The sequence below is a fragment of the Hypanus sabinus genome, chromosome 3 (genome assembly GCF_030144855.1).
Source record: "Hypanus sabinus isolate sHypSab1 chromosome 3, sHypSab1.hap1, whole genome shotgun sequence".
Taxonomy (NCBI): Eukaryota; Metazoa; Chordata; class Chondrichthyes; order Myliobatiformes; family Dasyatidae; genus Hypanus; species Hypanus sabinus.
In genome coordinates, this window is record NC_082708.1 from 41,325,696 (window position 1) to 41,352,757 (window position 27,062).

Consider the following 27,062-nt stretch of genomic DNA (forward strand, 5'->3'; position numbering starts at 1 on the left):
TCTTCCGTAGGCTGAGTGAAGCCCATGGGCAACTCCAGTAGTCCCAGTATCCAAGAAGACTGGGTCTGTCAGCATCTGTGGTTATTTTAAGGTCACCATTAACCCAGTTCTGAAAGTAGATCAATACTCTCTGCCCAGGATAGACAATGTAGAAACATAGAAAACCTACAGCACAATTTAGGCCCTTCAGCCCACAAAGCTGTGCCAAACATGTCCTTACCTTAGAAATTACCTACAGTTTTTATGAAGAGTAGGGGTCCCTGAACAGATCCCCTGAGGCTCACCACTTGTGACTGACCTCCATTCAGAATATGACCCGTTTACAACCACTCTTTGCCTTCTGTGGGCAAGTCAGTTCTGGATCCATAAAGCAATGTCCTCTTGGATCACATGCCTCCTTACTTTCTCAATAAGCCTTGCATGGGGTACCTTGTTAAATGCGTTGCTGAAATCCATATACTCTACATCTACTGCTCAACCTTCATCTATGTGTTTAATAACATCCTCAAAAAATTCCATCAAGCTCGTAAGGCACGACCTGTCTTTCACAAAGCCATGCTGGCTATCCCTAATCATATTATGCCTCTCCAAATGTTCATAACTCCTGCCTCTCAGGATCTTCTCCATCAACTTACCAATCACTGAAGTAAGACTCACTGGTCTATAATTTCCTGGGCTATCTCTACTCCCTTTCTTGAATAATGGAAGAACATCTGCAACCCTCTAATTCTCCAGAACCTCTCCCGTCCCCATTGATGATGCAAAGTTCATCGCCAGAGGCTCAGCTATCTCCCACCTCGCCTCCCACAGTAGCCTGGGGTACATCTCGGCCGGTCCCAGTCCCTTATCCAACTTGATGCTTTCCAAAAGCTCCAGCACATCCCTTTCTTAATATCTACATACTCAAGCTTTTCAGTCCTCTGTAAGTCCATCCCTACAATTGCCAAGATCCTTTTCTGTAGTGAATATTGAAGCAAAGTATCCGTTAAGTACCTCTGCTATCTCCTCTGGTTCCATACACACTTTTCCGGTGTCATACTTGATTGGTCCTATTCTCTCAAGCCTTATCCTTTTGCTCTTCACATACTTGTAGAATGCCTTGGGGCTTTCCTTAATCCTGCTAGCTTTATAATCTCCTAGAGCTCGATTGTTACCTAGTTTTTTGAACCTTTCAGAAGTTCTTCTTTTCTTCTTGACTGGATTCAATCCCGTTGCAACCCTAGCTCAGGATCTGACTGCATCTCTTTGCTGGGATCACGCTCCCAGGTTCCATGGAGAAGCCTCTTGGATATTATTCCAAAGATCACTCTCCATTAGGCGGATCCAATTCCAGACCCCTTCCATGGAGATCCCATTTCCGGCCCTTTCCACCAGAATTCCAATCCCAGGATTTCCTGGAATGCAATGCCTCCCAGTACCTGTAACCCTGGAAACATTCTGGATGCTCGAATCTGTCGGGGACGCCCGGGTGCACTCGGTAATACTGGCTGGTCTGTGGTGGGACATGTCGGTGATAGTAGCTGATTTTAACTTGCCCCATATTGACTGGGACACCCATACTGTGAAAGGACAATGGGAAAGTGGTTGTCAAATAAGGAGTGTGCTGGAACAGAGGGATCTGGAAATACAGATTCATAATGCCTTCAAAATGGCATCACAGGTAGATAGGGTCATAAAGAAGTATTTTGGCACATTGGCCTTCATAAATAAATGTATTGAGCACAGGAGTTGGGATGTTATATTGAAATTATACAAGACATTGGTGAGGCTTAAAATGGAATATTGTGTCTAGATTTGGTCACCTACCTACAGGAAGATGCAAGATTGAAAGGGCACAGAGAAAATTTACAAGGATGTTGCTGGGACTTGAGGACATGAATTATCGGGCAAGGTTGAATGGGACCTAGAAGATTAAGTGTAGATTTAATAGAGGTATACAAAACTATGAGGGGTATAGATTGGGTAAATACAAGCAGGCTTTTTCCACTGAGGTTGGATGAAACTTCAACTAAAGGTTAAGGGTGAAAAGTGGAATGTTTAGGGGAACTTCTTCACTCTGTATGGTGAGAGTATGAAACAAACTGCCTGTGCAATTGCTGAATGCGGGTTTGGTTTCAACCTTGAACTGAAATTTGGATAGGTACATGGATGCAGAGTATGGAGTGCTGTGTTATGAGGGCCAGTCAATGGTCTGGTATGGCCTAGATGGGCCAAAGAGCCTGTTTTTGAGCTGGTTTTGACTCCAAGTGTCACTGCCAGAAAGTGCTCTAGGGAAAATGAAAAATCTGACAATTGTATCTGACTGAACAATATTAATGATTTCTAGGGAATTACAGTATGTAAACTACATTCACTGAAGCAGTTTTTGTCAAATATATCAGAATCAGGTTTATTATCACTGATGTATGCTGTGAAATTTGTTTTGCGGCAGCAGTATAGTGATAAATAAAAATGTCTATCAATGATAATAAGAATGTATAAAAATAAATAATGCAAAAAGAGAGCAAATGGTTAGGTAACGTTTATATGCTCATGGACCATTCAGATGTCTGATGGCAGAGGGGAACAAGCTCAATCCCGGGAGTATGGGAGATTACAGATGTTTTCATCTAAAAATTTGAGTTAAACAATTAAAGGATACAAGTGACATTTCATTAGATAACTTTGATCTGTAAAGTACACATTTTGGATATATTTTGGGTATATTTAATTATATAGTAGATATCAGAAATGTCAGCTATTGAGGAAAATGGCAGACAAAATTCTTATTGGAGGAATTTGTGATAAACTTATTAACAGTGTGAGGCAGAAAATGTGACATGTCTAACACTGAATCTATGACATTGTAACAATGGGAATTACAAATACCTACCACAAGAAATCCTGTTGACTTTCTAATAATTCATCCCACATGATATTAAATTTGCTCTTAAGTTTATTTGGTAATATGAAAAGGAGTTGTTTTGGGTTTATTCAGCTACATGAAAAATGTGGAGTTCACATTTCATTCAAATATAATTTGGGTAACAATTATCCTTTAAAATATTGGGTAACATATTTTGGCCAGCTTTATAAGCCTTTTAGCATGCCCTGAGTAAACAAAATTTTACATGATGGTGCAATACATAAAAATCAGTGAGCTTCTATTTCAACTCCCTTTTGTCACATGGTGCGAGCAGAATCATCTGCAGCTTAATGTGAAAAAGACGAAGGAGCTGGTGGTGGACCTGAGGAGGGCTAAGGCACCGGTGACCCCTGTTTCCATCCAAGGGATCAGTGTGGACATGGTGAAGGATTACATATACTTGGGGATACAAATGGACAGTAAACTGGACTGGTCAAAGAACACTGAGGCTGTCTACAAGAAGGGTCAGAGCCGTCTCTATTTTCTGAGGAGACTGAGGTCTTTTAACATCTGCCAGATGATGCTGAGGCTGTTCTACAAGGCTGTGGTGGCCAGTGCAATCATGTTTGCTGTTGTGTGCTGGGGTAGCAGACACCAATGGAATCAACAAACTCAATCGTAAGGCCAGTGATGTTGTGGGGGTGGAACTGGACTCTCTGACGGTGGTGTCTGAAAAGAGGATGCTGTCCAAGTTGCATGCCATCTTGGACAATGATTCCCATCCACTCCATAACGTACTGGTCAGGCACAGGAGTACATTCAGCCAGAGACTCATTCCACCCAGATGTAACACTGAGCATCATAGGAAGTCATTCCTAACTGTGGCCATCAAACTTTACAACTCCTCCCTAGGAGTGTCAGACACCCTGAGTCAATAGGCGGGTCCTGGATTCATTTCCACTTGGCATGATTAACTTATTTTTATTTAATTATTTATGGTTTTATATTGCTATATTTCTTCACCATTCATGGTTGGTGCAGCTGTAACAAAACCCAATTTCCCTCAGGATCAATAAAGTATGTCTGTCTGTCTGTCTGTCTTTTGGATTTTGTCGAGTTAGTAAATCTCAACCAAAACAATTGCGGCCTTCAGATTTGGATTTTATATTCTTAGAGTAGGAAAAGAGGAAATTTTACCTGCTGACTCTACTTCTTTGGATATCAAGGATAACTCACAGGGTGATTTTGATTTTTTTCTTCCATTCTTTCACAACACTTCTTGAACTATTTTGTACTTGTTTATACAGAGTGGCCATTTATCTAAAATGCCAGAAGTTTATCACTCTAAAAGCAGCCTTTTGAAAGGGTGTAGGAAGTAAGATTAGGAAATTATAAATGAGGTGTTATCATGAGCACTTTGGTTTTGGTAGCACAGGTAAATTAGTAATCCAGTCCGGAGAAATGAATTCAAACTCCATCTAAGGCAGCTAAGGAATTTAAATTCAATTAGTTAAGTTAATTCTGGAATAAAAAATTTTGCTCACCTTGAAGTTGCCAGAGTGTAGTAAAACCCTGCTGGCTTACAAATTTTATAGTCTTTGACAGCTACAACACAGAAACAGACACTTCTGCCAGCCAAATTTTGGTGACTGCCAAGCACTCATGTTATCCTCCCCTAGGAAACCCACAGAGCGACAGGGCGTATATGCAAACTCCACGGACGCACCAGAAGTCATGATTAAACCTGGGTTACTGGAGCTGTAAAGCACCAGCTTCACTAGCTGAGTTACTGTCCTTTAGAAAGGCAATTTGTTATCTTACCCAGGTTGCAATTTATGTAATTCCAAAAAATTCTGTAAGGAGTCTTGGTACATCCTCCCCGAGGAATGTGTGGGGTTTACCCAGGGTGCTCCAATTTCCTTCCTCAATTCAAAGACATACCAGGTAGATTGACTGGTCATTGTAAATTGTCCCATGATTAGGTTAGTGTTAATCAGGATTATGGGCTTACTGGAATGGCATGGCTCAAAGGGCCAGGAGGATTTATTCCACACTGTATCACTAAATAAATACATAGCAATGTGATTTACCTTTTATTTCCTCTCTCCATAAGTGCTGCCTTGCCTGCTTAGTATTTCCCGCGCCTGTAATTTTTTTGTTTGCTTCCTGGTTGCTGGTTATTTCTTACTTGTTGTTACTTTCTCAAATTGCCTAACAAGGCAAAAAGGGATGGAAATTGTGCTGAGCAGGCAGGAAGGCTCTAAAATAGGTAGCAGGAACTGCCCAGTGCATCACTGGCACCGGCCTACTGCCATCAAGACATACATACAGAAAGGTGTGGAAAAGGACCAGTAACATCATGAAGGATCCCACCCACCCTGCTCATGGACTGTTGTAGGACTACCAGACTCAAAAACAGTTAATTTCCCTAAGCAGTAAGGCTGATCGACAACTCCACACACTAACCCAACCACCACTGCTTTATCATTTCCTGTCAGTCACTCCTGTGTCTAGCATCACTTTATGGACATGCAGTCCATCTATGTGTGTAAGTGATGTATTTATAAGAGTTTATTGTGTTTTAAAATTATTATTGTTTTCTGTATTTTAAGTTTTTTTTACTGCATTGGATTTGGAGTAACAAATACTTCTTTACACTTGTGTACTGAAAATTATATTAAACAGTCTTGAATCTGGGAAACAAAAGACCAAGAAACCTCCAGAAAGTGTATGAATTGCCTTAGTTACATCCTCATTATCTTATTCAATATTCTTTTACGGACAAAATTGACTTTTATTTTGAATCTGTCTGTATCCTTTGCACATTTTGTTCTTACATCCCTGCTTTTCTTTTGATATTTCTGTGCAATTATGAATTTAAAATGTTAACCGGGCTCACTTAATATTTATATATTTTTGCTTCTAAATTTTGCTTTTAATTTAAATATTGACCTACACTGAAGATTTCTGAATATAAATGTATATTTAGCCTGCATTTACTGCTGAATGTCTTTGCATTTTATTTTTGAGTAAAATCAGCCTTCAGTTTATAATGTTGCATTTGTCATTCAGTGCTGCCATGAAGTAAATTAAATTGCTCTCTGAGTATGTCACATTAGTCTACTGAGTCACTGATGTCTTTCAGGTCATTACTTGAAATTTACATTAGATATATAACATTTTTAATAAAACATTTTGCTGAATGCTTCCTTAGTATTTAAAGTATCCAGTTGGATATAGTCCAGAGGCTCTTACAGCACCACTGGCAAATTTCCAAGAAGCCTGTTCAAGCAATAGCCTGAATTTTGCAGTAACTGCTGGCATTTCACTGTGCAAAAGCCAGCAAATTCAGAATGCTCACACATATGCATGGATTTCCAACATGCTGATTGCAGTTTATCGTCTTTCTTTATTTCAGAAACTGTCATGGCTCCTCATGGAGTATAGCATAGATTCCCACTAATTATAGAAGAATATAAAGAAAATATGAAACAGCAGTCGGAGGAGGCCAAGTTGTGTTTCCCTTGGCATAAAGCAATGAATGAAATCACCATTTTCTTCTGTAAATTGTCCTCAATCACAATGTAAAACCAATACATTTACATAAATATTATTTGATATTAGTTTAATGGCCATATTGTTTGTTGCATTATTCAATCCAATTAATTAAAATCAAATTAAACAATTAACATTGCCCAATACCTTTCTTTTGCAGTAGCATTTATACATTCTTCTCATTTTTGGTCCTCACGTTGGTCTGTGGTCTTGTAAAGATTTCTTAGTTTCTCTAATTTCATTTCAATTGTTGCCAAGAGTTTACCTCATTAGTTATTAAAGCCATAGAACCATGCGTCATGGAGGTAAGCCCTTTGGCTCACAATGCCCATGCTAATCATCGTGCGGCCATGTACACTGATTGCATTTTTCAACGCACAAGGTTCACTTGCACACTAGGGACAATTTACAGAGTGGCATTTAACCGAAGTGTGGTGAGGGAAAGAAACAGAACTCAATGAGAAACACATGCACTCACTCATAAGGAAAGGTGCAAAGTTAGAAAGTGCACCACCAGATTGCCTGAGCTGTGAGGCAGCGGTCCCAATAGCTACGTGTCCTACATTTTCCCCAGCTCCTTTTCTTCTTGGATTTGAACCAGAGCTATTTTAAGTATCTTCTGTACATTTCTTGCCTAAAATTTAGGATGGACAGATATGGCAGAAACATTGAGCCTCTCATTACATAAGCATCAATTTTTAAGACAGCATTTTAGTAACAATCCAGAACTCCTGGCGAAATAAGCAACAGGATTGCAGGAGCAAGAGGTGCCTTCTTCTTCCAGAAATGTTAGGTTATGAAACCAATCCAAATTTAAGCCATCTCCGCAGTCATAATGCTTCTTGATTACCAATATTGCTAACTTCCATTTTTATTCATATATTTGTGCACTTGTATTACGTACAACTGAATATAGATAGAATTTTTAGTATTTTTTATCTCCATGTCCATTTAAGACAGTATTTAGATCTCCCACCATATCCTCTCTTTGCTTTCTGTCTCCTCATATTTTTGCAATGTACATTTCAGCTTAACTTTCTATTCCAGTAGTTTCAATGCTCTTCCTTTCTGGGATCAATCAACACATTTTGCCATTCTCTCATCTCCATTAACTTAGATTGAGTATCACTACTCTGTTCTTGCTCTGTAAGTGCTGTAGTGCTATTTGATCCAAGATAAATGTTCTTCTTTCAGCCATCATTCTTGTGCCCAAGTGTGTCAATTAGTCTCTCTCATATCAATCATTTAATTCCTAACTGTACAATGCATGGAAAACTATGCAATTTAGAGATTACCATGCTTAAGGCTTTCTTTGTTAATCTATTGCTTACTCTCTTAAACTCTTTCATCAATGTTTCAAATGTACTCCATCCACATCATGACTGTCTTATGAATCATGACATTTTTTTTTCTGCTTTCCTTCTCTTCCCAAAGGTTTTTCTATTTACTTGACTGCTTCACTGACTGATCAAAGGTAAGACATGACCTCTTCCTAGGATTTGGTTAATACATCCTTTCTTTGATCATTTACATTCTAACCTTCCCTCCCTCCCCTTGGACAGGTACCATGCTTACAGTTGATACATCTCCTGGATATCCAACACAAAAAGAGGCAAAGTGTGAAAAATCACAACCTGCAACCCTCAACCTTTCACATGCAACTGAACTGTAAAAGAAACAAATATTGCAAACTAACTTTTAAAATACTTAAATTGCTGAGAAATTTTCTCAATTTATTATTAAATACAATTGTTTTTGTATTTTAAATGCAGCTCTATCAAAGCAACCTGGTTTGGCTGAAGGAGAGATTACTGGTATTGAACTTCACAGGGCTGATCCCAATATGGAACTAGGCCTGAGCATTGTAGGTGGGATTGAAACTCCATTGATTAATATTGTAATTCAGGAAGTTTATCGAGATGGCATTGTTGCAAAAGATGGAAGGCTTCTTTCTGGTGACCAAATATTACAGGTAATAAACCAAAGCATTTTCTTATACCTATTTAAGATGAATCTGTAGTCAGCATAAAGCAGGCTGTACATGCATTCTTTTTGTGTAAGCTATACTTATCCTGTCCACATTGTTCTCAACCTTTCCTGTCCCAGTGGAAAACATTGTTATTTCCTAAACACTGCTGTGAAATTCTTATAATGTATTTATCATTCTGTGATTGTTAAGCTGCCTCTTTGAACTCCTGGCATGCCATGGACACCATATGAGAAACTACCTTATGATAATTGTTGCCTTCAGGTGCTGAGAAACTCAGTTATTAAACCAGACAAACACGAGGTAAACCTCTCCCTTGTGCCCACAACCATAGACATAGAAACAGAATTAGGTCATTCCATTATGGCTGATTTAATATATTTCTCAACCCCATTTCCCTGCTTTCTCCCCATAACCTTTGACACTGGCTAATCAAGAAACCATCAACCTCCGCCTTAAGTATGCCTAATGACTTGGCTACAACAGCTGTCTGTGGTAATGAATTCCATAGATTCACTACCTTCTAGCTAAAGAAATTCCTCCTCATCTCTCTTCTTCATGGATGTTTCTCTAATTTGAGGCTGTGACCTCTGGACCTGGAGTCCCCGACTATAGGAAACATCCTCTACACATCCAATCCATCTGGACTTTTCAATATGCAATAAGTTTCAATGAAACTTACCCTCATTCTTCTAACCTCCAGTAAGTATGGGCCCAGAACCATCAAACTCTTCTCATACATTAATCCTTTCATTCCTGGTATCATTCTCATGAACCTTTGCTGAACCCTCTTCAATGCCAGTGAATCTTTTCTTAGATAGGGGCCAAAACTGCTCATAATACTCCAAGTGCAGACTGAAGTACAAGGCTTCAGAATAACACATCTGTATTTATATTCTACTAATCATGTGCCTTCCTTAGCACTGACTCCACCATCAAGTTAACTTTTAGGGAATCCTACATGTAAACCCTTTGCACCTCTGATTTTTGAACTTTCTCCCCATTTGGAAGATGGTCTATGTCTTTATTGCTTCCACTAAAGAGCATGACCATACTCTTCTGTACACTATATTCCACATGCCACTTCTTTGCCCATTCTCTCAATACGTCTAAGGCCTTCTGCAGACTACAGTGTCTATAAAAAAAAAAGTATCAATCACCTTGGAAGTTTTCATATTTATTGTTTTACAACAAATAATCACAGTGGATTTAATTTGGCTTTTTTTGACACTGAGCAACAGAAAAAGACTCTTTCATGTCAAAGTGAAAACAGATCTCCACAAAGTGATTAAATTAATTACACATATAAAACACAAAATAATTAATTGCTTAAGTATTCACCCCTTCAAGTCAGTATTTAGAAGATGTATCTTTGGTAGCAATTACAGTCTTGAGCCTGTGTGGATAGGGCTGAATCAACTTTGCACATTTAGACTCTGCAAACTTCTCCCAGTCCTCTTTACAAAACTGCTCAAGCTCGGTCAGGTTGCTTGGAGATCAGGATTGAACAGTCCTTTACAAGTTCAGCCACAAATTCTCAGTTAAATTAAGGTCTGGACTCTGACTTGGCCTCTCCAGGACATTAACTTTGTTGTTTTTAAGCCATTCCTGTGTAGCTTTAGCTTTATGCTTGGGGTCATTGTCTTATTGAAAAATAGATCTTCTCCTAAGTCACAGTTCTCTTGCAGATGACATCAGGTTTTCCTCCAGGAATTCCCTGTATTTTGCTGCATTCATTTTACCCTCTACCTTCACAAGCCTTCCAGGACCTGCTACAGTGAAGCGTCCCCACAGCATGATGCAGCCACCACCATGCTTCATGGTAAAGATGGTATGTTTTTGATGATGTGTGGTGTTCGGTTTATGCCAAACATAGTGTTTAGTCTAATGGCCAAAAATCTCAATTTTGGTTTCATCAGATCATAGACTCTTCTTCCAGCTGACTTCAGAGTCTCCCATAAGCCTTCTAGCAAACTCGAGCCAAGATTTCATGTGAGATTTTTATCCAACAGTGGCTTTCTCTTTGCTACTCTCTCATGAAGTTGTGACTGGTGAAACACCTGAGCAATAGTTGTATGTGCAGTCTTTCCCTTCTCAACCACTGAAACTTGTAATTCCTCCAGTCTCTTGGTAGCCTCTGCACTAGTCCTCTTCTTGCACAATCCTCAGCTTTTGAGGACAGCCTGCTCTAGGCAGATTTCTAGCGGTGCCATGTTCTTTCCATTTCTTGATGATTGACATAACCGTACTCCGGGGGATATTCAATGACTTGGACATTTTTTTTTCATCTCCTGCCTTGTGTTTTTCGATAACCTTTTTCCAGAGATACTTGGAATGTTCTATAGGCTTCATGGTGTAGTTTTTGCTAGGATACTGACTCACCAGAAATTGGACTTTCCAGATATCTGTGTATTTTTACCACAATCAATTGAAACACCTTGACTACACCCAGGTAATCTCCATTTAACTGATTATGTGACTTCTAAAGCCAATTGGCTACAGCAGTGATGATTTGGTGTGTCATATTAAAGTGGATGAATACTTATGCAATCAATTATTGTGTTTTATATTTGTAATTAATTTAGATTACTTTAGAGGTCTATTTTCATTTTGACACAAAAGAGTCTTTTTCTGTTGATCAGTGTCAAAAAAGCCAGATTAAATCCACTGTGATGCAATGTTGTAAAACAACACATGAAAACTTCTGGGGGGGGTGGTGAATACTTTTTATAGGCACTGTACCTGCCCCTCCACCTATCTTCATATCAACTGCAAACTTGGCCACAAAGTCATCGATTCTGTCATCAAAATCATTGACATGTAACATGAAAAGAAGCAGTCCTAATACTGACTCTGTGGAACACCACTAGTCACCCAATATGCAGATGGATTTTCCCAATGCACCTGCATATTGAAATCCCCCATTACTACTGTAACATTATCCTTTTTACATGTCTTTTCTATCTCCCATCGTAATTTCTACCTCACATCCAGCTACTGTTTGGAGGCCTGTATCTAACTCCCATCAGGATCTTTTTAGCCTTGCAGTTTTTTTTAAACTCTACCTCTTCTGATCCTATGTCACCTCATTCTAAAGATTTGATGTCTTTTTTTAATCATCATTTGCCCCAACCTATCTGCCCACTTGCCTGTCCTTTTGATATCTACACTTAACTCAATTTTAAATCACCATTTAAATCAACATCATAATTAACTTTTCAGAAAATATCTCTTTAGAAATAATTTCATGTAGTGCAATAATTATTGTAGAAGCAATTACTTAAAGTACAGATCCTGATCAAATTGCTCCTTACACATGGTAACTGGGCATGCACAATTGCTTGACTAAGCACCTTTTGTAAAAACACACACAAAAAACTGGAGGAACTCAGCAGGCCAGGCAGCATCTATGGAAAAAAGTACAGTCAACATTTCGGGCCGAAACCCTTTGCCAGGACTGGAGAAGAAAAAGCTGAGATGTAGATTTGAAAGGTGGGGAGAAGGGAGAGAGAAATGCCCAGTGATAGGTGAAACCTGGAGAGGGAGAGATGAAGTAAAGAGCTAGGAAGTTGATTGGTGAAAGAGACAGAAGGCCATGGTAGAAAGAAGAAAGGGGTGGGAGGAGAAGCACTAGAGGGAGGCAATGGGTGGGAGAGGTGATGACATGAGAGAGGGCAAAGGGGATGTGAAATGGTGAAGGGGGTGTGGAGGTTACTGGAAGATTGAGAAATCAATGTTCATGCCATCAGGTTGGAGGCTACCCAAACGGAATATAAGGTGTCGTTCCTCCAACTTAGGTTGTTTCTCTTGTGATTTTTTTACCTTTTGTAGAAAGCTCAGTTGCATTTGCAAGGATACTCATGCAGAAGCAGGCCTCACAACAAGTGTTCAGCTTGCTTCAGCAAGACAAAGGAATCCTTTCTGACCATGTCAGTGTGAGTTTGCTCTTGGAAACCTCTACCCATGTGGTCTTCTTAAAGTTCTGGACTTACTTTTCACTGCACCGGAGTAAAACTAAACCCAAACCATTTGACCTCTAGCCACTTGATTGTGACCCTGATCCTCCATCAATATTGATTAGATTTTTGGGCATTGTGCTGCAGTGGATTGATTGTTTATGGCATAGATCCAAAAATGTATGACACTGAGTCACTTGGAAGATTTGAGGTACAAGAGGAGAAGTTTCCAGAAGACGTCTAAACAGTTGTTGGAGTCCCGCTGCTGTGCCTGTCTATTGTGCTAATCAATGTCAATTAGAATATCTAGCTGACTGTGTCATTTTAGATGACCATATAGGTTTTATGCCCTGAACTCGATGCTATACTGCTACCTGTTTTGTTCCAGGTTAATGGTGTCGATATCAGCAATGTACCTCACAACTATGCCAGGGCTGTATTTACACAACCCTACTCTACTCTACATCTAATAGTTCTGCGAGAAAGACGATTTAGTGGATTAACACACTTTAACCCTGATGGCAGCTCTATTCGAGAAGATGGATTTCATGTGACTCTGCTTAAAAGAGAATCTAGTGAGCAACTTGGTATTAAGTTGGTTCGTAGACTGGATGAGACAGGCATCTTCATCCTGGACCTTCTGGAAGGTGGATTGGCTGCTCAGGATGGGAGATTGTGCAGCAATGATCGGGTGCTTGCAATAAATGGCCATGATCTAAAGCACGGAACACCTGAACTTGCTGCTCAAATTATCCAGGTAAAGTTACTTCAGTGCATTCAATATGTTGCTAGATTTTCAATTTTAATTGCTTTAATATTGTATCAATAATTACACATTTTACTTTTATGCTTTTTAGAACAGTGGTGAGAGAGTTCATTTCGTAATCTCTAGAACAACAAAACAGCAGTTCTCAAATGTTATTCGAGAAAAGGGATCACATACAAGTAGTCATCAACATTCTACCCAGTTAACACAGCTCATGCCCCATAACAAATCTAATCTGCACAAGGTAAGTGGTGACAGTAAATGACCATGTATTTCATTGAAGTACAAACACAAGGAAATCTGCAGATGCTGGAAATACAAACAACAACACACACAAAATGCTGGTAGAACACAGCAGGCTAGGCAGCATCTATAGGGAGAAGCGATGTCGACGTTTCGGGCCGAGACCCTTGGTCAGGTGTTCTACCAGCATTTTGTGTGTGTTGTTTCATTGAAGTACATGGTTTACATTGATCGAGCCCAGTCAGAATCTATTCATCAGTTCTGAATCAGTGAAGTCCTCAGTTGACGATCAAATGATATTCAAAGTTCCGTTATAATTATATTGCTAACTTTTTTTACATCTGTAATGATTTTGTGTGATATTTTTCATTATTGGCATCTTCATGAAAATACTGTGAAATGGGTTTAAAAGTGTCAGTCATCTGGAGAGTATTGAGCCTGGAGAGTGGCAGCCCATTCTTAGGGCAGATTAGTGGCTTTCAGGGATGATCAGAGGGTTTGGTCTGGGGGAAGTGCTGCTGAACAATCAAGAGAAGGTGATATGAGGATGTTTGAGAAACTGCAGAATATTATTTCATCCTTTAATATTATTTTTGGATACAATATATGTATCTTAAACTCACTAGGATTTATAAGGAATTGATATGGATCTGTGATTCTGCAGCAGTGTTCCCACACTTTACAGGCAAAGGGACAAACAAACCAGATATTTTACTTACCCTACCCTCCCAATGGAAAGGATAATGAATAACAACAGGTTTCCTTTCAAAATTATGAAAACGCTTCCAAGCAAAATTTGATGCTGAACTACTGAAATAAATATGAGGGTAAATGAGAGAAAGCGTGGGTAAAGTTTCAAAATGAATCCTTTTCTTAAAGGACCAGAGAGATAGGTAGAGATGAAGGGATTACTAAACTTAAGGCCTAAGCAGCAGAAGCACACCTTCCCATGGCACTGCAATTAAATTCAATAATTTCAAACATCTCAGGCAGCAATATGGCTGGAGTGAGAATATTAGGTCAGGCCAAGATTAAGATCTCTAAATAAGCTTAGAATTTTAATGTCATGTATTTTTGGATCAGAGAAAGATACCTGGTTAACTGCAGAGTTAAATTAAATGCTGAGGTTGTGAATGACTTAGTTAAATTTTAGCAGTCAGAACACAGGATGAAATCAGTGTCTGGGGATTGGAAGGATAAACCCTTTGAGGTTTCCAGAGTTAGGGGTAGACATAAGGGAAGAGGGGTCGTTCCAGATCTAGCCACAACTAGAACCAGACAGGAATGGAACTGGGAAGGGCACTCTGAGCTACAGAAGTCAGTTACTGGAGAAGCATGATGTGTGGTTAACGTGTCAAAGGCTGTGGAGTTTAAAAATGACAAGGAGGGCTAATATGTCTCAGTCACCACCACATTGCTAAGTAACTTTGAGTGATCAGGTTTGAAGCTAAATGAATTTAAAAAAAGAAATTAACTACAGTAAAAATATTTTCCAGTCCCTATAAATGGCAGCACCATTTCACAAAATTCACAATTTAATATCTTGAATGTTTTTTTGCTCTTTCCTCAGGTCCTGTCACAATGTGTTACTTGTCAAGAAAAAGAAATCACTATAAAGAAAGATTCTCATGAATCTTTAGGAATGACTGTAGCTGGTGGACGGGGCAGCAAAAATGGTGAACTGCCAATCTTTGTCACCAGTGTCCAGCCACATGGCTGCCTCTGCAGAGAAGGGCGGATCAAACGTGGTAAGACTGCATAATGACCAGAGCCTCTTTTTCTTTGCTTTTCATTTCTGTCTAAATGTTAAAATACAGTTTGCATTCACCATGCAGGTTTAGGTCTGGTTCACCTTTGACTTGAGACCCAACTGATATAGTTGTTTCTTGAATGCTAACAATTCACTCAATTGTACTGTTATTGTTACTTTCAAACAGAGAAGGAATAAAACTAGACGGACCACAAGGCAGCAAATTCAGAGATATATTCAAGTCAGAAAGCCACCCCAGAAAACTGCAAAATCTTTCCAACAAACATATGGGAACTTGTGTTTAAATTGGGAGAGCTGACCTGCAGGCCAGTCAACTCACCTAATCACAACTTAAAAACAAGGATGATCTACATCCCAGAGTTTTGAAGGATGTTACTTAGTCAGTTGATGCTTGTGCTGCCATCTTCGAGTGTTCTATTGATCATATTGGGTTGGAGGGAAAGGATGAATATAGAACTACTGAACTTACCATAATGTCAGTGGAAAGGAAAATATTAGAATCTTTTAAAGAATGCTACATCCCTAATTTAAATGATACTTACCATATATACCTCACTGAAATGTCTCTTTTTGAATAATGGCTACTCCTCTATTGTTAACAAAGCCCATGACTACATCTCATCCACTCCCTCTCCCTCTGCTCTCAACCCATCTCCTCCAGGACAGAATTCCAGATCCTCACCTTCACCAGCCTCCACATTCAACAGATTATTTTGCACAACTGCTCCCAAGAGATGCCACCACCAGACAGGTCTTTCCCTCTCCTTCCCTTTCAGCATTTTGCAGGGACTGGTCCCTTCTTGACTCCCTGGTTTATTCTTTTGTTCCCACCAACTCCCCTTTCCCACCGTCACAACCCTCTTCCCCACCGTCACAACCCTCTTCCCCTTTCTTTCCGCACCTTCCCATTCAACTGTGGGAGATGCAGTGCCTGTTCTTCACCCTTCCTGTTCACCATCCAGGAACCAAAAGTCTTTCTAGCCTTTAACTTGCACTCCTTCCAATTGAGTGTTTGCATTCTGTATTTATAGCGCACCCGCCTCCATACTAGTGAAACCAGGCATAGGCTGAATGACCATCTGCACTCCGTTCAGTCCACAGAGGTGACACTTATGTGCCAGCTGCTTGCTACTTTAGTTGCCATCCCACTCTCACACCAACCCATCTACAGGCCTACTGTAAGCTCAAGGAACAAAACCTTACTCTGACCAGGCACAAAGTAGACTTCTGAATAACAGCAGGTAACTTGATTTCTCTACAACAGCATGCAATTTGATTTCTCAGTCTCTGTTAATCGTCTGCCTGTAATATTTGCTCAGCTTGTCTCTCTGTCGCTCTCTTTCTCTCGAACATGCCCAGCCTATACTGCTGGAGCTGACTTGTTACTCTGCATTTCACAACTCCTCATTCCTTTGTTATTTTTCTCACTCTGAACTGCTCCCATTCATCTATGAACCACATCACCTTGTTTACAGCTTATGCACATGGTGTCCACAGTTTTACCTTATCAGAGACATCCCTTACCCTCCCTGAGCTTTACAAGTTTCGCTGATCTTCTCACTTTTGAGTAAGGGTCTCTGACATGAAACATCGACTCTATTTCTCTTCCCACAGCGGCTGCCTGACCTGCTGAGTATTTCCAGCATTTTCTTTTTTTTGTTTTAAACTTAATTGTTGTTATTATCATTCTATCTCAAGTTCTGTTCAACTGAATTCTAAAAAATTTGTGTCGAATGTTTCAAAAATAGGATTTTTCAGATACAGGGCATAATCTTATGAGTCAATTGTGAGAATGTAATAAAGTTATATTCACATAAGTTTTATTTTTGATTAATGTAATTCAACTAAAGGTATCTGATGGTTGGTAGATAAATTAAAGCTATTTCAATTATTTATATTTTGTAACATGTTGCCTAAATATGGACTTGAGAATTGAAAAGTTAGAGCACTTTAATAACATTATTCTTTATTATTCCCTTTATCAGCTTTCTGAATGCCTGTGGAATTCGTATTCAATTAATTTATTGAAGCTTTTTTGAATTGCTTTACTTTGGGACTGAGGGCTGAGATAAGAATGAAATCAAACTTCCTGTTCCAAAAACTTTTAATGTTGGCATTTTAATCAATAAATAAGCCCATTATTTATTCTAAGAGACTCCTACAGCAAATCTAAAGATTAGAATAAGAACTGTATATTATATTTTTCTTCATCAAAGAAGAAAATTATTTGGGAGTTTCAAAATGCATGCTCAAGTTATATGTTAATCCGTGAACTCGGAGAGGATATCTGTTTTTCAATTTGTTTAGGAAATGCAAGTCCCTGAAGAGTAACATACATTGAATTACAGGAAGTTGAATATAAGTATGATTATTTAAACAGGGGATGTACTACTGAGTATCAATGGTTCAGATCTGACCTGCCTAAGTCATAGTGAAGCAGTAGCGACATTGAAAGCTAGTGCTAACTCCCCAGTTGTAATACTGAAAGCACTGGAAGTACAGACAACAGATGAGCAGAGTCAAGCTGCAGACGAGCATCAGAGCTCAAACAACGAGAATGATGTGGATGCCAGCTGGTCACCATCATGGGTTATGTGGCTAGGATTGCCAAGGTGTGTATCTTCAGCACTTCATTTTATAAATAGGTGAAACACAAACATCTTTCAGCATTAATCAAGTGGTAACCATATTAGCTTATTAAATCAATGGCTATTAATCAACCTAATCCCTCCTAAAGTGATAAAGGCTACATAGTAGATTTTCTGTTCAGTTTCAAGTAACAGGAGCTGTTACTTGTTGTGAGAAGCAGATTTAAAAAGCAATGCCTGTTGAGGCTTTCTGTTCAGTTTTAAATTGATTGGGTGATCAGGTGATTGTCAAGGGCCAATTAAAGGAAACTAGGTTTAAGTGGAGAAGCCATAGTGTGAGTGGACAGGGTCAGAGTGGGAAACTCTGGCAAGAGGCAGAAGCTAGGATGAGATTTCTATCAGGTTTCTCTTTTTTTTAATTAATGCACAAGTAGTGCAGTGAGAATGGAGTACAGGGCAGTATTGTGTTCCTCATGCACAGATTAGATTAGATTAAACTTTATTGGCATTGTGCTGAGTACAGGTACAAAGCCAAATGAAATGCAGTTAGCATCTAACCAGAAATGCAAAGAATAATGTTATTTACAAAATAACTGTGAATAAAAATTAAGTGTTACAGCATGCAGATATAAAAGTACTGAGACAGTACAATATGGGTGCAATACTGCTTAGCACTGTGATGTGAGGTTCAGCAGGGTCACAGCCTCGGGGAAGAAGCTCTTCCTGAGCCTGCTGGTGTGGGAGCGGAGGCTCCTGTAGCACCTACCGGATGGGAGGAGAGTTAAAAAGACCAAGGTTAGGGTGAGCTTTTCGCCCTGCCCAGACAGCATTTATGGTAGACAATGGTGGACAAGTGGATGCTGATAATCCACTGGGCAGTTTTCACCACGCACTGGAGTGCTTTGCGGTCCGATATGGGACAATTGCCATACCACACTGAGATGCAGTTGGTGAGTATGCTCTCAATGGTACAGCGGTAAAAGTCCATCAGTAGCCTGGGACAAAGGTAAGCTTTCTCGATGCTCTGCAGGAAATAAAGGTGCTGTTGTGCCTTTTTGATCAGGATGGAGGAGTTCAGGGACCAGGTGAGATCTTGGAAATGTGGACACCAAGGAATTTGAAGCTTGGTACACTCTCCACTACAGCTCCATTGATGTAGATCAATGTGAGTGTGGCTCCTAGCATGCCTGAAGTCCACAATGATCTCCTTGGTCGTCTGGGTGTTAAGGGCCAGGTTGTTGTCGGCACACCACGTGGCCTGGTGCTGGACCTCGTCCCTGTAGGCCGTCTCGTCATCCCCTCTGATCAGGCCAACCACCGTGGTGTTGTCTGCGAACTTGCTTATGGAGTTAGAACCATGTACAGGAATGCAGTCATAGGTGGAAAGGGAGTACAGGAGAGGGCTCAGTACACAGCCTTGAGGCACACCGGTGCTCAGGGTGAGAGTGGAGGAGGAGAGGTTGTCTAACTTAACAGATTGGGGTCTGTTAGTCAGAAAGTCCAAGATCCAATTGCAGAGGGATGAGCTGATACCAAGCTGGTGAAGTTTGGCGATCAGTTCGGAGGGGGTCACAGTATTGAATGCCGAACTGAAGTTAATGAACAGCATCCTGACATAAGAGTTGGGGCTGTCCAGGTGGGTCAGGGCAGAGTGAGATGCTGTGGAGATGGTATCCTCTGTTGACCTGTTGGTGTGATAGGCAAATTGATGGGGGTCCAGGGTAGTGGGCAGACAGGATTTCAGATGTGGTAGAACCAGTCTCTCAAAGCAGTTTGCAATGATGGGGGTGAGTGCAACTGGGCGGAAGTCATTCAGGCCCATGGCAGTGGAATGCTTTGGCACTGGCACGATGGTGGCGACCTTGAAGCTTGTGGGGACAACTGCCTGGGCCGTGGGCAGATTAGTTAGTTCGGGAAAAATCAGGAGATTCTGTAAACACGAAAGAGATTCCCGGGTGGCATGTTGCCCCCTCTGCTGTGGAATTGATCTAAGTCATCCTTGATGCCAGGGTCAGAGATAACTGAGTCCACAGCAAGAGGGAGAGTGAACAACCAGAAATTGTAACACTGACTGTTACCAATGATGTAGCTAGGAAAAAGATTGAAGTCCCAAGAGTGAATATAGGGAGCTAGGAAGAAAGCTAAAAAGCAGTTCCTCAAGGGTAGTAATTTCAGGATTACTGCCTGGAAAGGGCTTAAGAAGGGCCTTACATGAGAAGGCCTTGGTAAGTAAGATTAATGAAAGCCCAAGGTGTTTCTACACATAAGTAGGAACAGGCAGATGACTAGAGTGAAGGTAGAATCGACCAGCAATAAAGGAGGAAATATGTGCCTCGATTCAGAGAAGGTAGGGGCAGTTGTTAATGTATACATTGCTTCAGTATTTACCAGTGAGAGGGACCTTGTTGAATGTGAAGTCAGCATACAACAGGCTACTGTACTAAATGTGTTGAAGTTATGAAAGAGGATGTGTTGTAGCTTCTGAAAAATATTAAGATGGGTAAGTCACAATAACTGAACTGGATATTAGATGAAATGAGGAAGAGATTGCTGCACTGTTGGCAATGATCTTCAAATCCTTATTGGACTTTTTGAGGAAGTGATGAAGGTAAAGTGCTGGATGTGGCGTATATGGATTTTAATAAGGTGTTCAAGAAGGTTCTCCATGGTAGACTTTAAGAAAGTCAGGAGGCATGGGATCCAGGAAACAGAATTGGCTTACCCACAGAAGGCAGAGGGTGGTAGCAGATGGAGTGTACTCTGCTTGGAGGTCATTGACCAGTGGTGTTCCGCAGGGATCTGTTCTGGGACCCCTGCTTATTGTGATTTTTATAAATGACTTGGATGAAGAAGTGGAAGGGTAAGTTTGCATATGACACGGATGAATGTTGGTGCTGTTGTTGATAGTGTAGAAAAGTGTCATAGGTTCCAACAGGATGCTGATAAGATGCAGAGCTGGGCTGAGAAGTGGCACAGGAAAGTATGAAGTGTTACACTTTGGAAGGTCAAACTTGAAGGCAAGAGTACAAGGTTAAGATTCTTTGCAATGTGGAGAAACAAGAAGATCCTGTGGTCCATGTCTATCAATCCCTCAGAGTTGTTGCGTAAGTTGATTGTGTGGTCAAGAAGGCTAATCATGTGCTGGTCTTCATTTGTAAAGCAATTTACTTCAAGAGCCACAAGGTAATGTTGCAGCTCTAGAAAGTTCTTGTTTGGCCACACTTGGAGTATTGTGTTCAGTTCTGGTTACCTCATTATTGGAAGGATGTGGATGTGTAGAGGAGATTTACTGAGATGCGTCCTGGTTTAGAGAATGTGTCTTGTGAGGAAAGGTTGAGTGAGATTGGCTTTTTCTCTTTGTAATGAAGGAGGATTAGAGGTGTACAAGATAAGAGGCATTGACAGAGTGGCTAGCCAGTCCCAGTATCTTTTTTTCCCAGGGCAGCAGTGACTTATCAAAAGGGCATCATTTTAAGGTGTTTGGAGAAAAATATAGGAGGGATGTCATAGGTACAGAAGTTTCTTTTAACACAGAATAGTTAGTGCATGAAATGCCCTACAGGGTTGGTGGTAACAGTAGATATGAGGGACATCAAGAGAATCTGAGATAGGTACATAGATGAAAGAAAAATGGAGGACTATGTGGGAAGAAAGGATTAGACAGATCTTGAAGTAGATAAAATGTTGGCACAATATTATGAGCCAAAGGACTTGTACTGTGCTGCACTGTTTTATTTTATATGTGATAGGCAAGTGGCAATGCAGAGGTTTAGTAACCACTTACTGCAATGTTTCATTTCTTTTCAGCTCCCTTCATATCAGCCATGATATTGTTCTACAGAGGAGTAATTCAGGAAACTGGGGCTTTAGTATTGTTGGAGGTTATGAAGAAAATCACTGTAATCAGCCCTTTTTTATCAAAACAATTGTGTTTGGCACACCAGCTTATTATGATGGAAGACTGAAGTAAGTAATCTTTTTTTTAAACTAACTTGTCTTGGAGAAATGCACACAAGATGCTGGAAGCTCAGCAAGTCAGGGAAATATTCCAATGTTGTGCCAAGACCCCTCATCAGAACTGGCAAGGAAGGGGCAGAAGCAGAAATAAGAATTTGGGGGATGGGGGGAGATATTACCAGAAGTTAGAGAAATCAACATTTATGCCTTCAGTTTGGAAGCTACTCAGACAGAAATTCTTGAAGAAGTTGGCTTTTTGAAATGAAACTACTTATAAATTATCCATTCCTCTGTTGCTCAGGGAGAATTTAATCACAAATAGATGCTTAGCAAACCTTACAACTATTGTAATAATTGAGTAATATTGTGTACAGACATAGTTAGGTACCAGCTTGGGTATAAATGCTCAAGTGTTGAGAATCCAGTAAATGAGGATGACTGTAAATAATTTACATGTTTTAGAATTTGACACCATTCACCTACATATTCAACTGACATAAAACAGTTACTTCAAAATAAGTGAGTGTGAGCATTGTATTTGTGTCAGTCATTATTTAGAGTTGTTTCTACAATACTGTAAGCAGCTAATGTAATGTAATTGAGTTTTCAGAGTACAAGTCTGCAAACGCAGGTTTTTTTCATGACTTTAAGTGGAGACAAGGTAAAGCAGGATGCGTTAGATTTAGAAAATGGTTCACCATTTTAAGAGAAATTTTATGCTCTTATTTTTTTGATTATTTTAATTTCCTTTATTCTACTAATAATGGAACTACCAAAGCAGTATTTCAAAGATCGAAGTACATGTATGTCACTGTATACAACCCTGAGATTTGTTTTCTTGTGGGCATACACAGCAACTCTAAGAGCCGTAATAGAAACATGAACGACTGCACCCTACAGGGCAGAGAAACAACAAATGTGCAAAAGAAAACAAACTGCAGATACAAAATAAATAATAAATACATAACCAATAAATATTGAGAACGTGAGATGAAGAATCATTGAAAGTGAGTCCATAGGTTGTGGGAACAGTTCAGTGAGGGACAAGTAAAGGTATCCCTTTTGGTTCAAGATCCTGATGATTCAGAGGTAGTAACTGATCCTGAACCTGGTGGTGTGAGTCCAGAGGCTCCTGTACCTTCTTCCTGATGGCAACAGTGAGAAGAGAAAATGACGTGGGTGGTGGGGGTTCCTGATGCAGCTTTCCTGTGACAGTGCTCCGTGTAGATATGCTCAATGGTGGGAAGAGCTTTACCCATGATAGACCAAGTCATATCCATGTAGGTGTTTCCATTCCAGGTTGTGATGCAGCTAATCAATATACTCTCCACCACACCTCTGTAGAGGTTTTTGCTCCCATCACAATGGTTATAATTACAGTGGTAGGAGAATATAATTACACTATAGTACTTTAGCCAATTCTAAAATAAGTGTAATTACAGGTATTTAGGACCTTCAGGAGAAGGAAATCTGATGCCCTAACACAAGTTCACCTAAATGTGACTCAGACCCACAGCAGTGTGGTTGCACCTTCAGAAGCCGTTCATCTGTATCAAAACAGTTACATTAATGTAGAATGACAATAGAACTGCCACCATGAAAATCAAATGGAGTAAAGTCACTCCCAATCCAGTCATCCTTGAAAAGTTCAGTTCAACCGGGAGAGCTACCCCACTGACCAATAAATGGTTATCTCCTGCTCAAACTGCAGTTTACTTCACTGTAAGCATGCCAGCAGAGAAATGTTACAAAAACAGCCATGCTACAGCTTGAAGTTTAGTGAAGATCACTTTGATGCTGCTGAAGATGAGATTTTTGTAGTGTGAACACTCCACAGTTTTCAGAGCCAGACCTCCTCATCATTGTTGACCTACTGATAACCAGTGGGCTGAAAATCTGGAGAGGGGTGAGGACTTATACGAAGGCCACATGAAGAGACGGAAGAAGAGACTCAGTCCGGCCCCCATCATCAGCAGTCTCGTGTCAAAGAGAACAGCTTTCTGGGTGTGCAAGCGAGCACTTGGCTCCATGAGAATCACATTTTAGAGTCAGAGAAGTATAGAGCACTACAGCACGGAAACAGGACTTTTGGCCCATCTAATAGGCTCGTCCTATCGACCCGTGCACTTTTCACATTTTCCCCACTTCCTGGGCACTCATTCCAAATTATTCACACATCCTTATGATCTTTTAAGTCAATATAGGATCTTAAAGTACTAAGTCTATGATTCAATAATTAATACCTTTATACTATAGCCTTACTTGAACTATTATTACTAATGATTTTACTTAAGCTGGATATAGACTGTTACTGCCATAGGCTCCAGTTTCAGTTCTTGGTTTCATAGGGGGTAACTCAGACCAAAAGACATGCTTTCTAATGAAGTAGTATCACAGTAAAGCTGTGTACAAATTTTAATATTATTCCTTATTACCCATAATTGCATTCATCTTTCCTTTGTTACACCTGCTGCATTCTCAATTAATCTGAGGTTGAATACCTTCAAGGCATGCTCATCCCTTTTGCAAACCTTAAAGTTACTCACCAAATGGCAGCCTTAAGAGCTCTTGCATTTGATTGATAGTTAGGAACAGAACAATTAAGAAGCAGCTGAGTTTCTCAATGAGGTCAGAAGTGCACTTACGAATATCCTCTTGATTCAATGGACTATTTAGGCATCAGCAACAAATGGCCATTGTTTCACTTGGAATGTATAAAGTAGTCTCATACAGATTTCACAGAACTACAGCCAAATCTTTAACACTGCAGCCCATTTTGTTTTTCCCATCAATATAACTACAAATGACAGACAGGCTGCTAATGCCCCACAAAGCCTTTCATAAAGGCATTGGAACTGTGCAAAGATGGACTTCAAGCAGATGTATCTATCTCTACCCTTCTGTAAATATTTTTCCAACAAATTTTTTATGACAGACATTTCTCTTTCCCTTCCAAGGTTTCAAATCTCAGTGTGATTGCAAAATCAAAACCGTTTTGATATTTCCAAAAGCAATTAAATTCTTCAAGTCAGACTTTGAGATCAGATCCATGACATCACTCTGTACAACTATTGGATTTTGCTGAATAAACACAACTTGTAAAGCAAGTTATTGTGGTTATGCAGCACAGAAATGGGTCCTGCAGCCCAACCTATCCATTCCAACCGAGGTGTCTTCCTAACCTAGTCCCACTTGCCTGCCCCTGGTCCATATCCCTTTAAACCTTTCCTACGCACATACTTGTCCAGTTGTCTTCTACACATTGTAATAGCACCTGCCTGTACTGCTTCCTCTGGCAACCTGTTCCACATACCCAACCCCTTCTGTGTCGAAAAATCTGCCCGTCAGGTCCCTATTAAATCTTTTCCTTCTCCTAGGTTTTTCCCTCTAAAGCTACGCCCTCTAGTTTTAGACTGTACTAGTCTGGAGAAAAAGAATCTATCTTATTTATGCCCCTCAAGATTTTATAAACTTCTATAAAATAATCCATTAGCCTTCGTTGTTCTGGGAGAAACAGTCCCAAGCTATCTAATCTCTCCTTAAAACCCAAGTCCTCCATTCCCAGCAACATTCCTGTGAATCTTTTTTGTACTCCTCTAGCTTAACCAAATCTTTCCTTTAGTAAGGTAACCAGAAGTGCATACAGTATTCCAGATGCAATCTTTTCAATATCTTGTAGAACTATACCATGATGTTCCAATTCTTGTACCCAATGAAACCATAAGTCTGCTGTCATTGTTAACATTATATCAGTGAGTTGTGAGAGGGTTGGCAACAGACTGCCTAGGCACCGTAATTTTCTGTCTGATGTCAGACTCTGTAAAGTAACTCCATGCTCCTTCCTAAAGTGCCACGGTAGATTGTGTTGATAATAGTGGTTCCTGTGCTGTCCTTTGAATAATCCTGTGAAATTAGCCTATGAAGGGATAGGAATCACACAAGAATAAGACTATATTTCTGCAGCATGTAATGGTAGGATGCATAGATTTGAATCTTATGCTTTGCAGTCAGAGCTGCACAAACACTGCAGTGCTGTTGCCAGACTTAGCGAGGTTAGGTAGGAGTAAGGAAAATGAGCAGGATATATGATATTTAATTTAAGTTATTTCACCCAGTACGAATTAACCAAGAAATGGAGCAACACTTAAATGGAATGAAATATTTGTTTGGAAAGTTTTAATAAAACAATCTTTGAAGCTAGTGAGTATTGCATTTGAATCTTCATAACGCAGTACAGTATTCATTCTGTTGAGCTTCATCGAGAGTTGGCATGGTCCTGAAGGTTTGCTGCAGCCATAATGATAAAGTAAAAAGTTAAAGAACAGTGGTTTATATCTTACAGCCATAATTTCATAGAGCAATTGCTACTTTGCCGCTCCACTTTCACAAATCTTCCATAAGTGAGAAATAATGAGGGTCCAGGTACATGTTCCCATCAGTCTAAAAAAAAAGGGGTTTAATTACAAGAGGATTTGAATATTGATTCAAGTAGAAATTAGATTTGGAAAACAGTCAGTAGTTCCATTTTGGTAATTCTGACCTGGAGGTTAGAAGGAAAAAGCCAAGTTATTTTTTTTATTTGTGTTTTTATATTATGTACTCTGAAGTCTTTTAAAACCACCTCAGTCTTTGAAAGGAGGGGAAGATTAGCACCCATCTTTGTTAGGGCTTCCTGGGGCAAGATCGCATTGGTTCACCACTCAAGGCCTACATGTTGCTGAAGCCTCACTGCACATGCAGCTCAGTTGTATGGATGGGGGAGGGCTGTAGGTGGACAGTATCAGTATAGGCCAAATCCAGCACAATTACCAATTCAACCCAGTATTACTTTCCAAATTGGACACCTGGAAATTCCAATCCTGCATTCATTCCACCAAAATTTAAACCTGTGAGTGGACTTTCAGTTTCTCTGCCAGAAAATCCCGAGATCATTTTGACAAGAACAACTTGGACATGAGGCATTTTCGAACTGAAAGTACTGTATGATGCCCTCCATTGGTCGGGGTCAACTATGGATATTGTGTCCCAGCAATATTGCATCTACATGATACACAAGTGAGGGCAGTATGATATTGAGAACAAGCTGTTGCCCATATAGCAGGATCCTTCTCCACACAGCTTCTGAATGCATAGGAACAGTGGAGACTGATACAGTTTGGCACCAGCAGCATCACAGGAGTGGCCAGTTAGCATTGAACTTGATGTTGGATTGCTTTAGGGACTCCAGCTCTGGATTTTTCTGAAGCACATAGTCTTAAAGCACCAGTAATCGGTCTTTACCCCTTCTCCTGTCAGTAGAAACAGTTCCACCAGGCTTAGTAGCTGAGCCACTTGTGAAGGCCAGGGGGTGGACTTAAAAGGTTATTTGAGATGCATGCCGTTGGGAATATTTAC

General features: G+C 40.0%; 1 protein-coding gene across 2 annotated transcripts in view; it reads left to right on the forward strand.

Moving 5' to 3' along the window:
• lnx2a (ligand of numb-protein X 2a) overlaps window positions 1-27,062 on the forward strand; it is a 117,605-nt gene that overhangs the window by 81,223 nt on the left and 9,320 nt on the right. The window contains exons 4-9 of one of the 2 annotated variants that reach the window (XM_059964141.1): window positions 8,173-8,372; window positions 12,732-13,100; window positions 13,201-13,353; window positions 14,923-15,100; window positions 17,504-17,735; window positions 21,519-21,677. In XM_059964141.1, the coding sequence (XP_059820124.1) occupies window positions 8,173-8,372; window positions 12,732-13,100; window positions 13,201-13,353; window positions 14,923-15,100; window positions 17,504-17,735; window positions 21,519-21,677 (1,291 nt within the window). The remainder of the gene's footprint in view (window positions 1-8,172; window positions 8,373-12,731; window positions 13,101-13,200; window positions 13,354-14,922; window positions 15,101-17,503; window positions 17,736-21,518; window positions 21,678-27,062) is intronic. The other variant, XM_059964142.1, reaches the window with a different exon arrangement.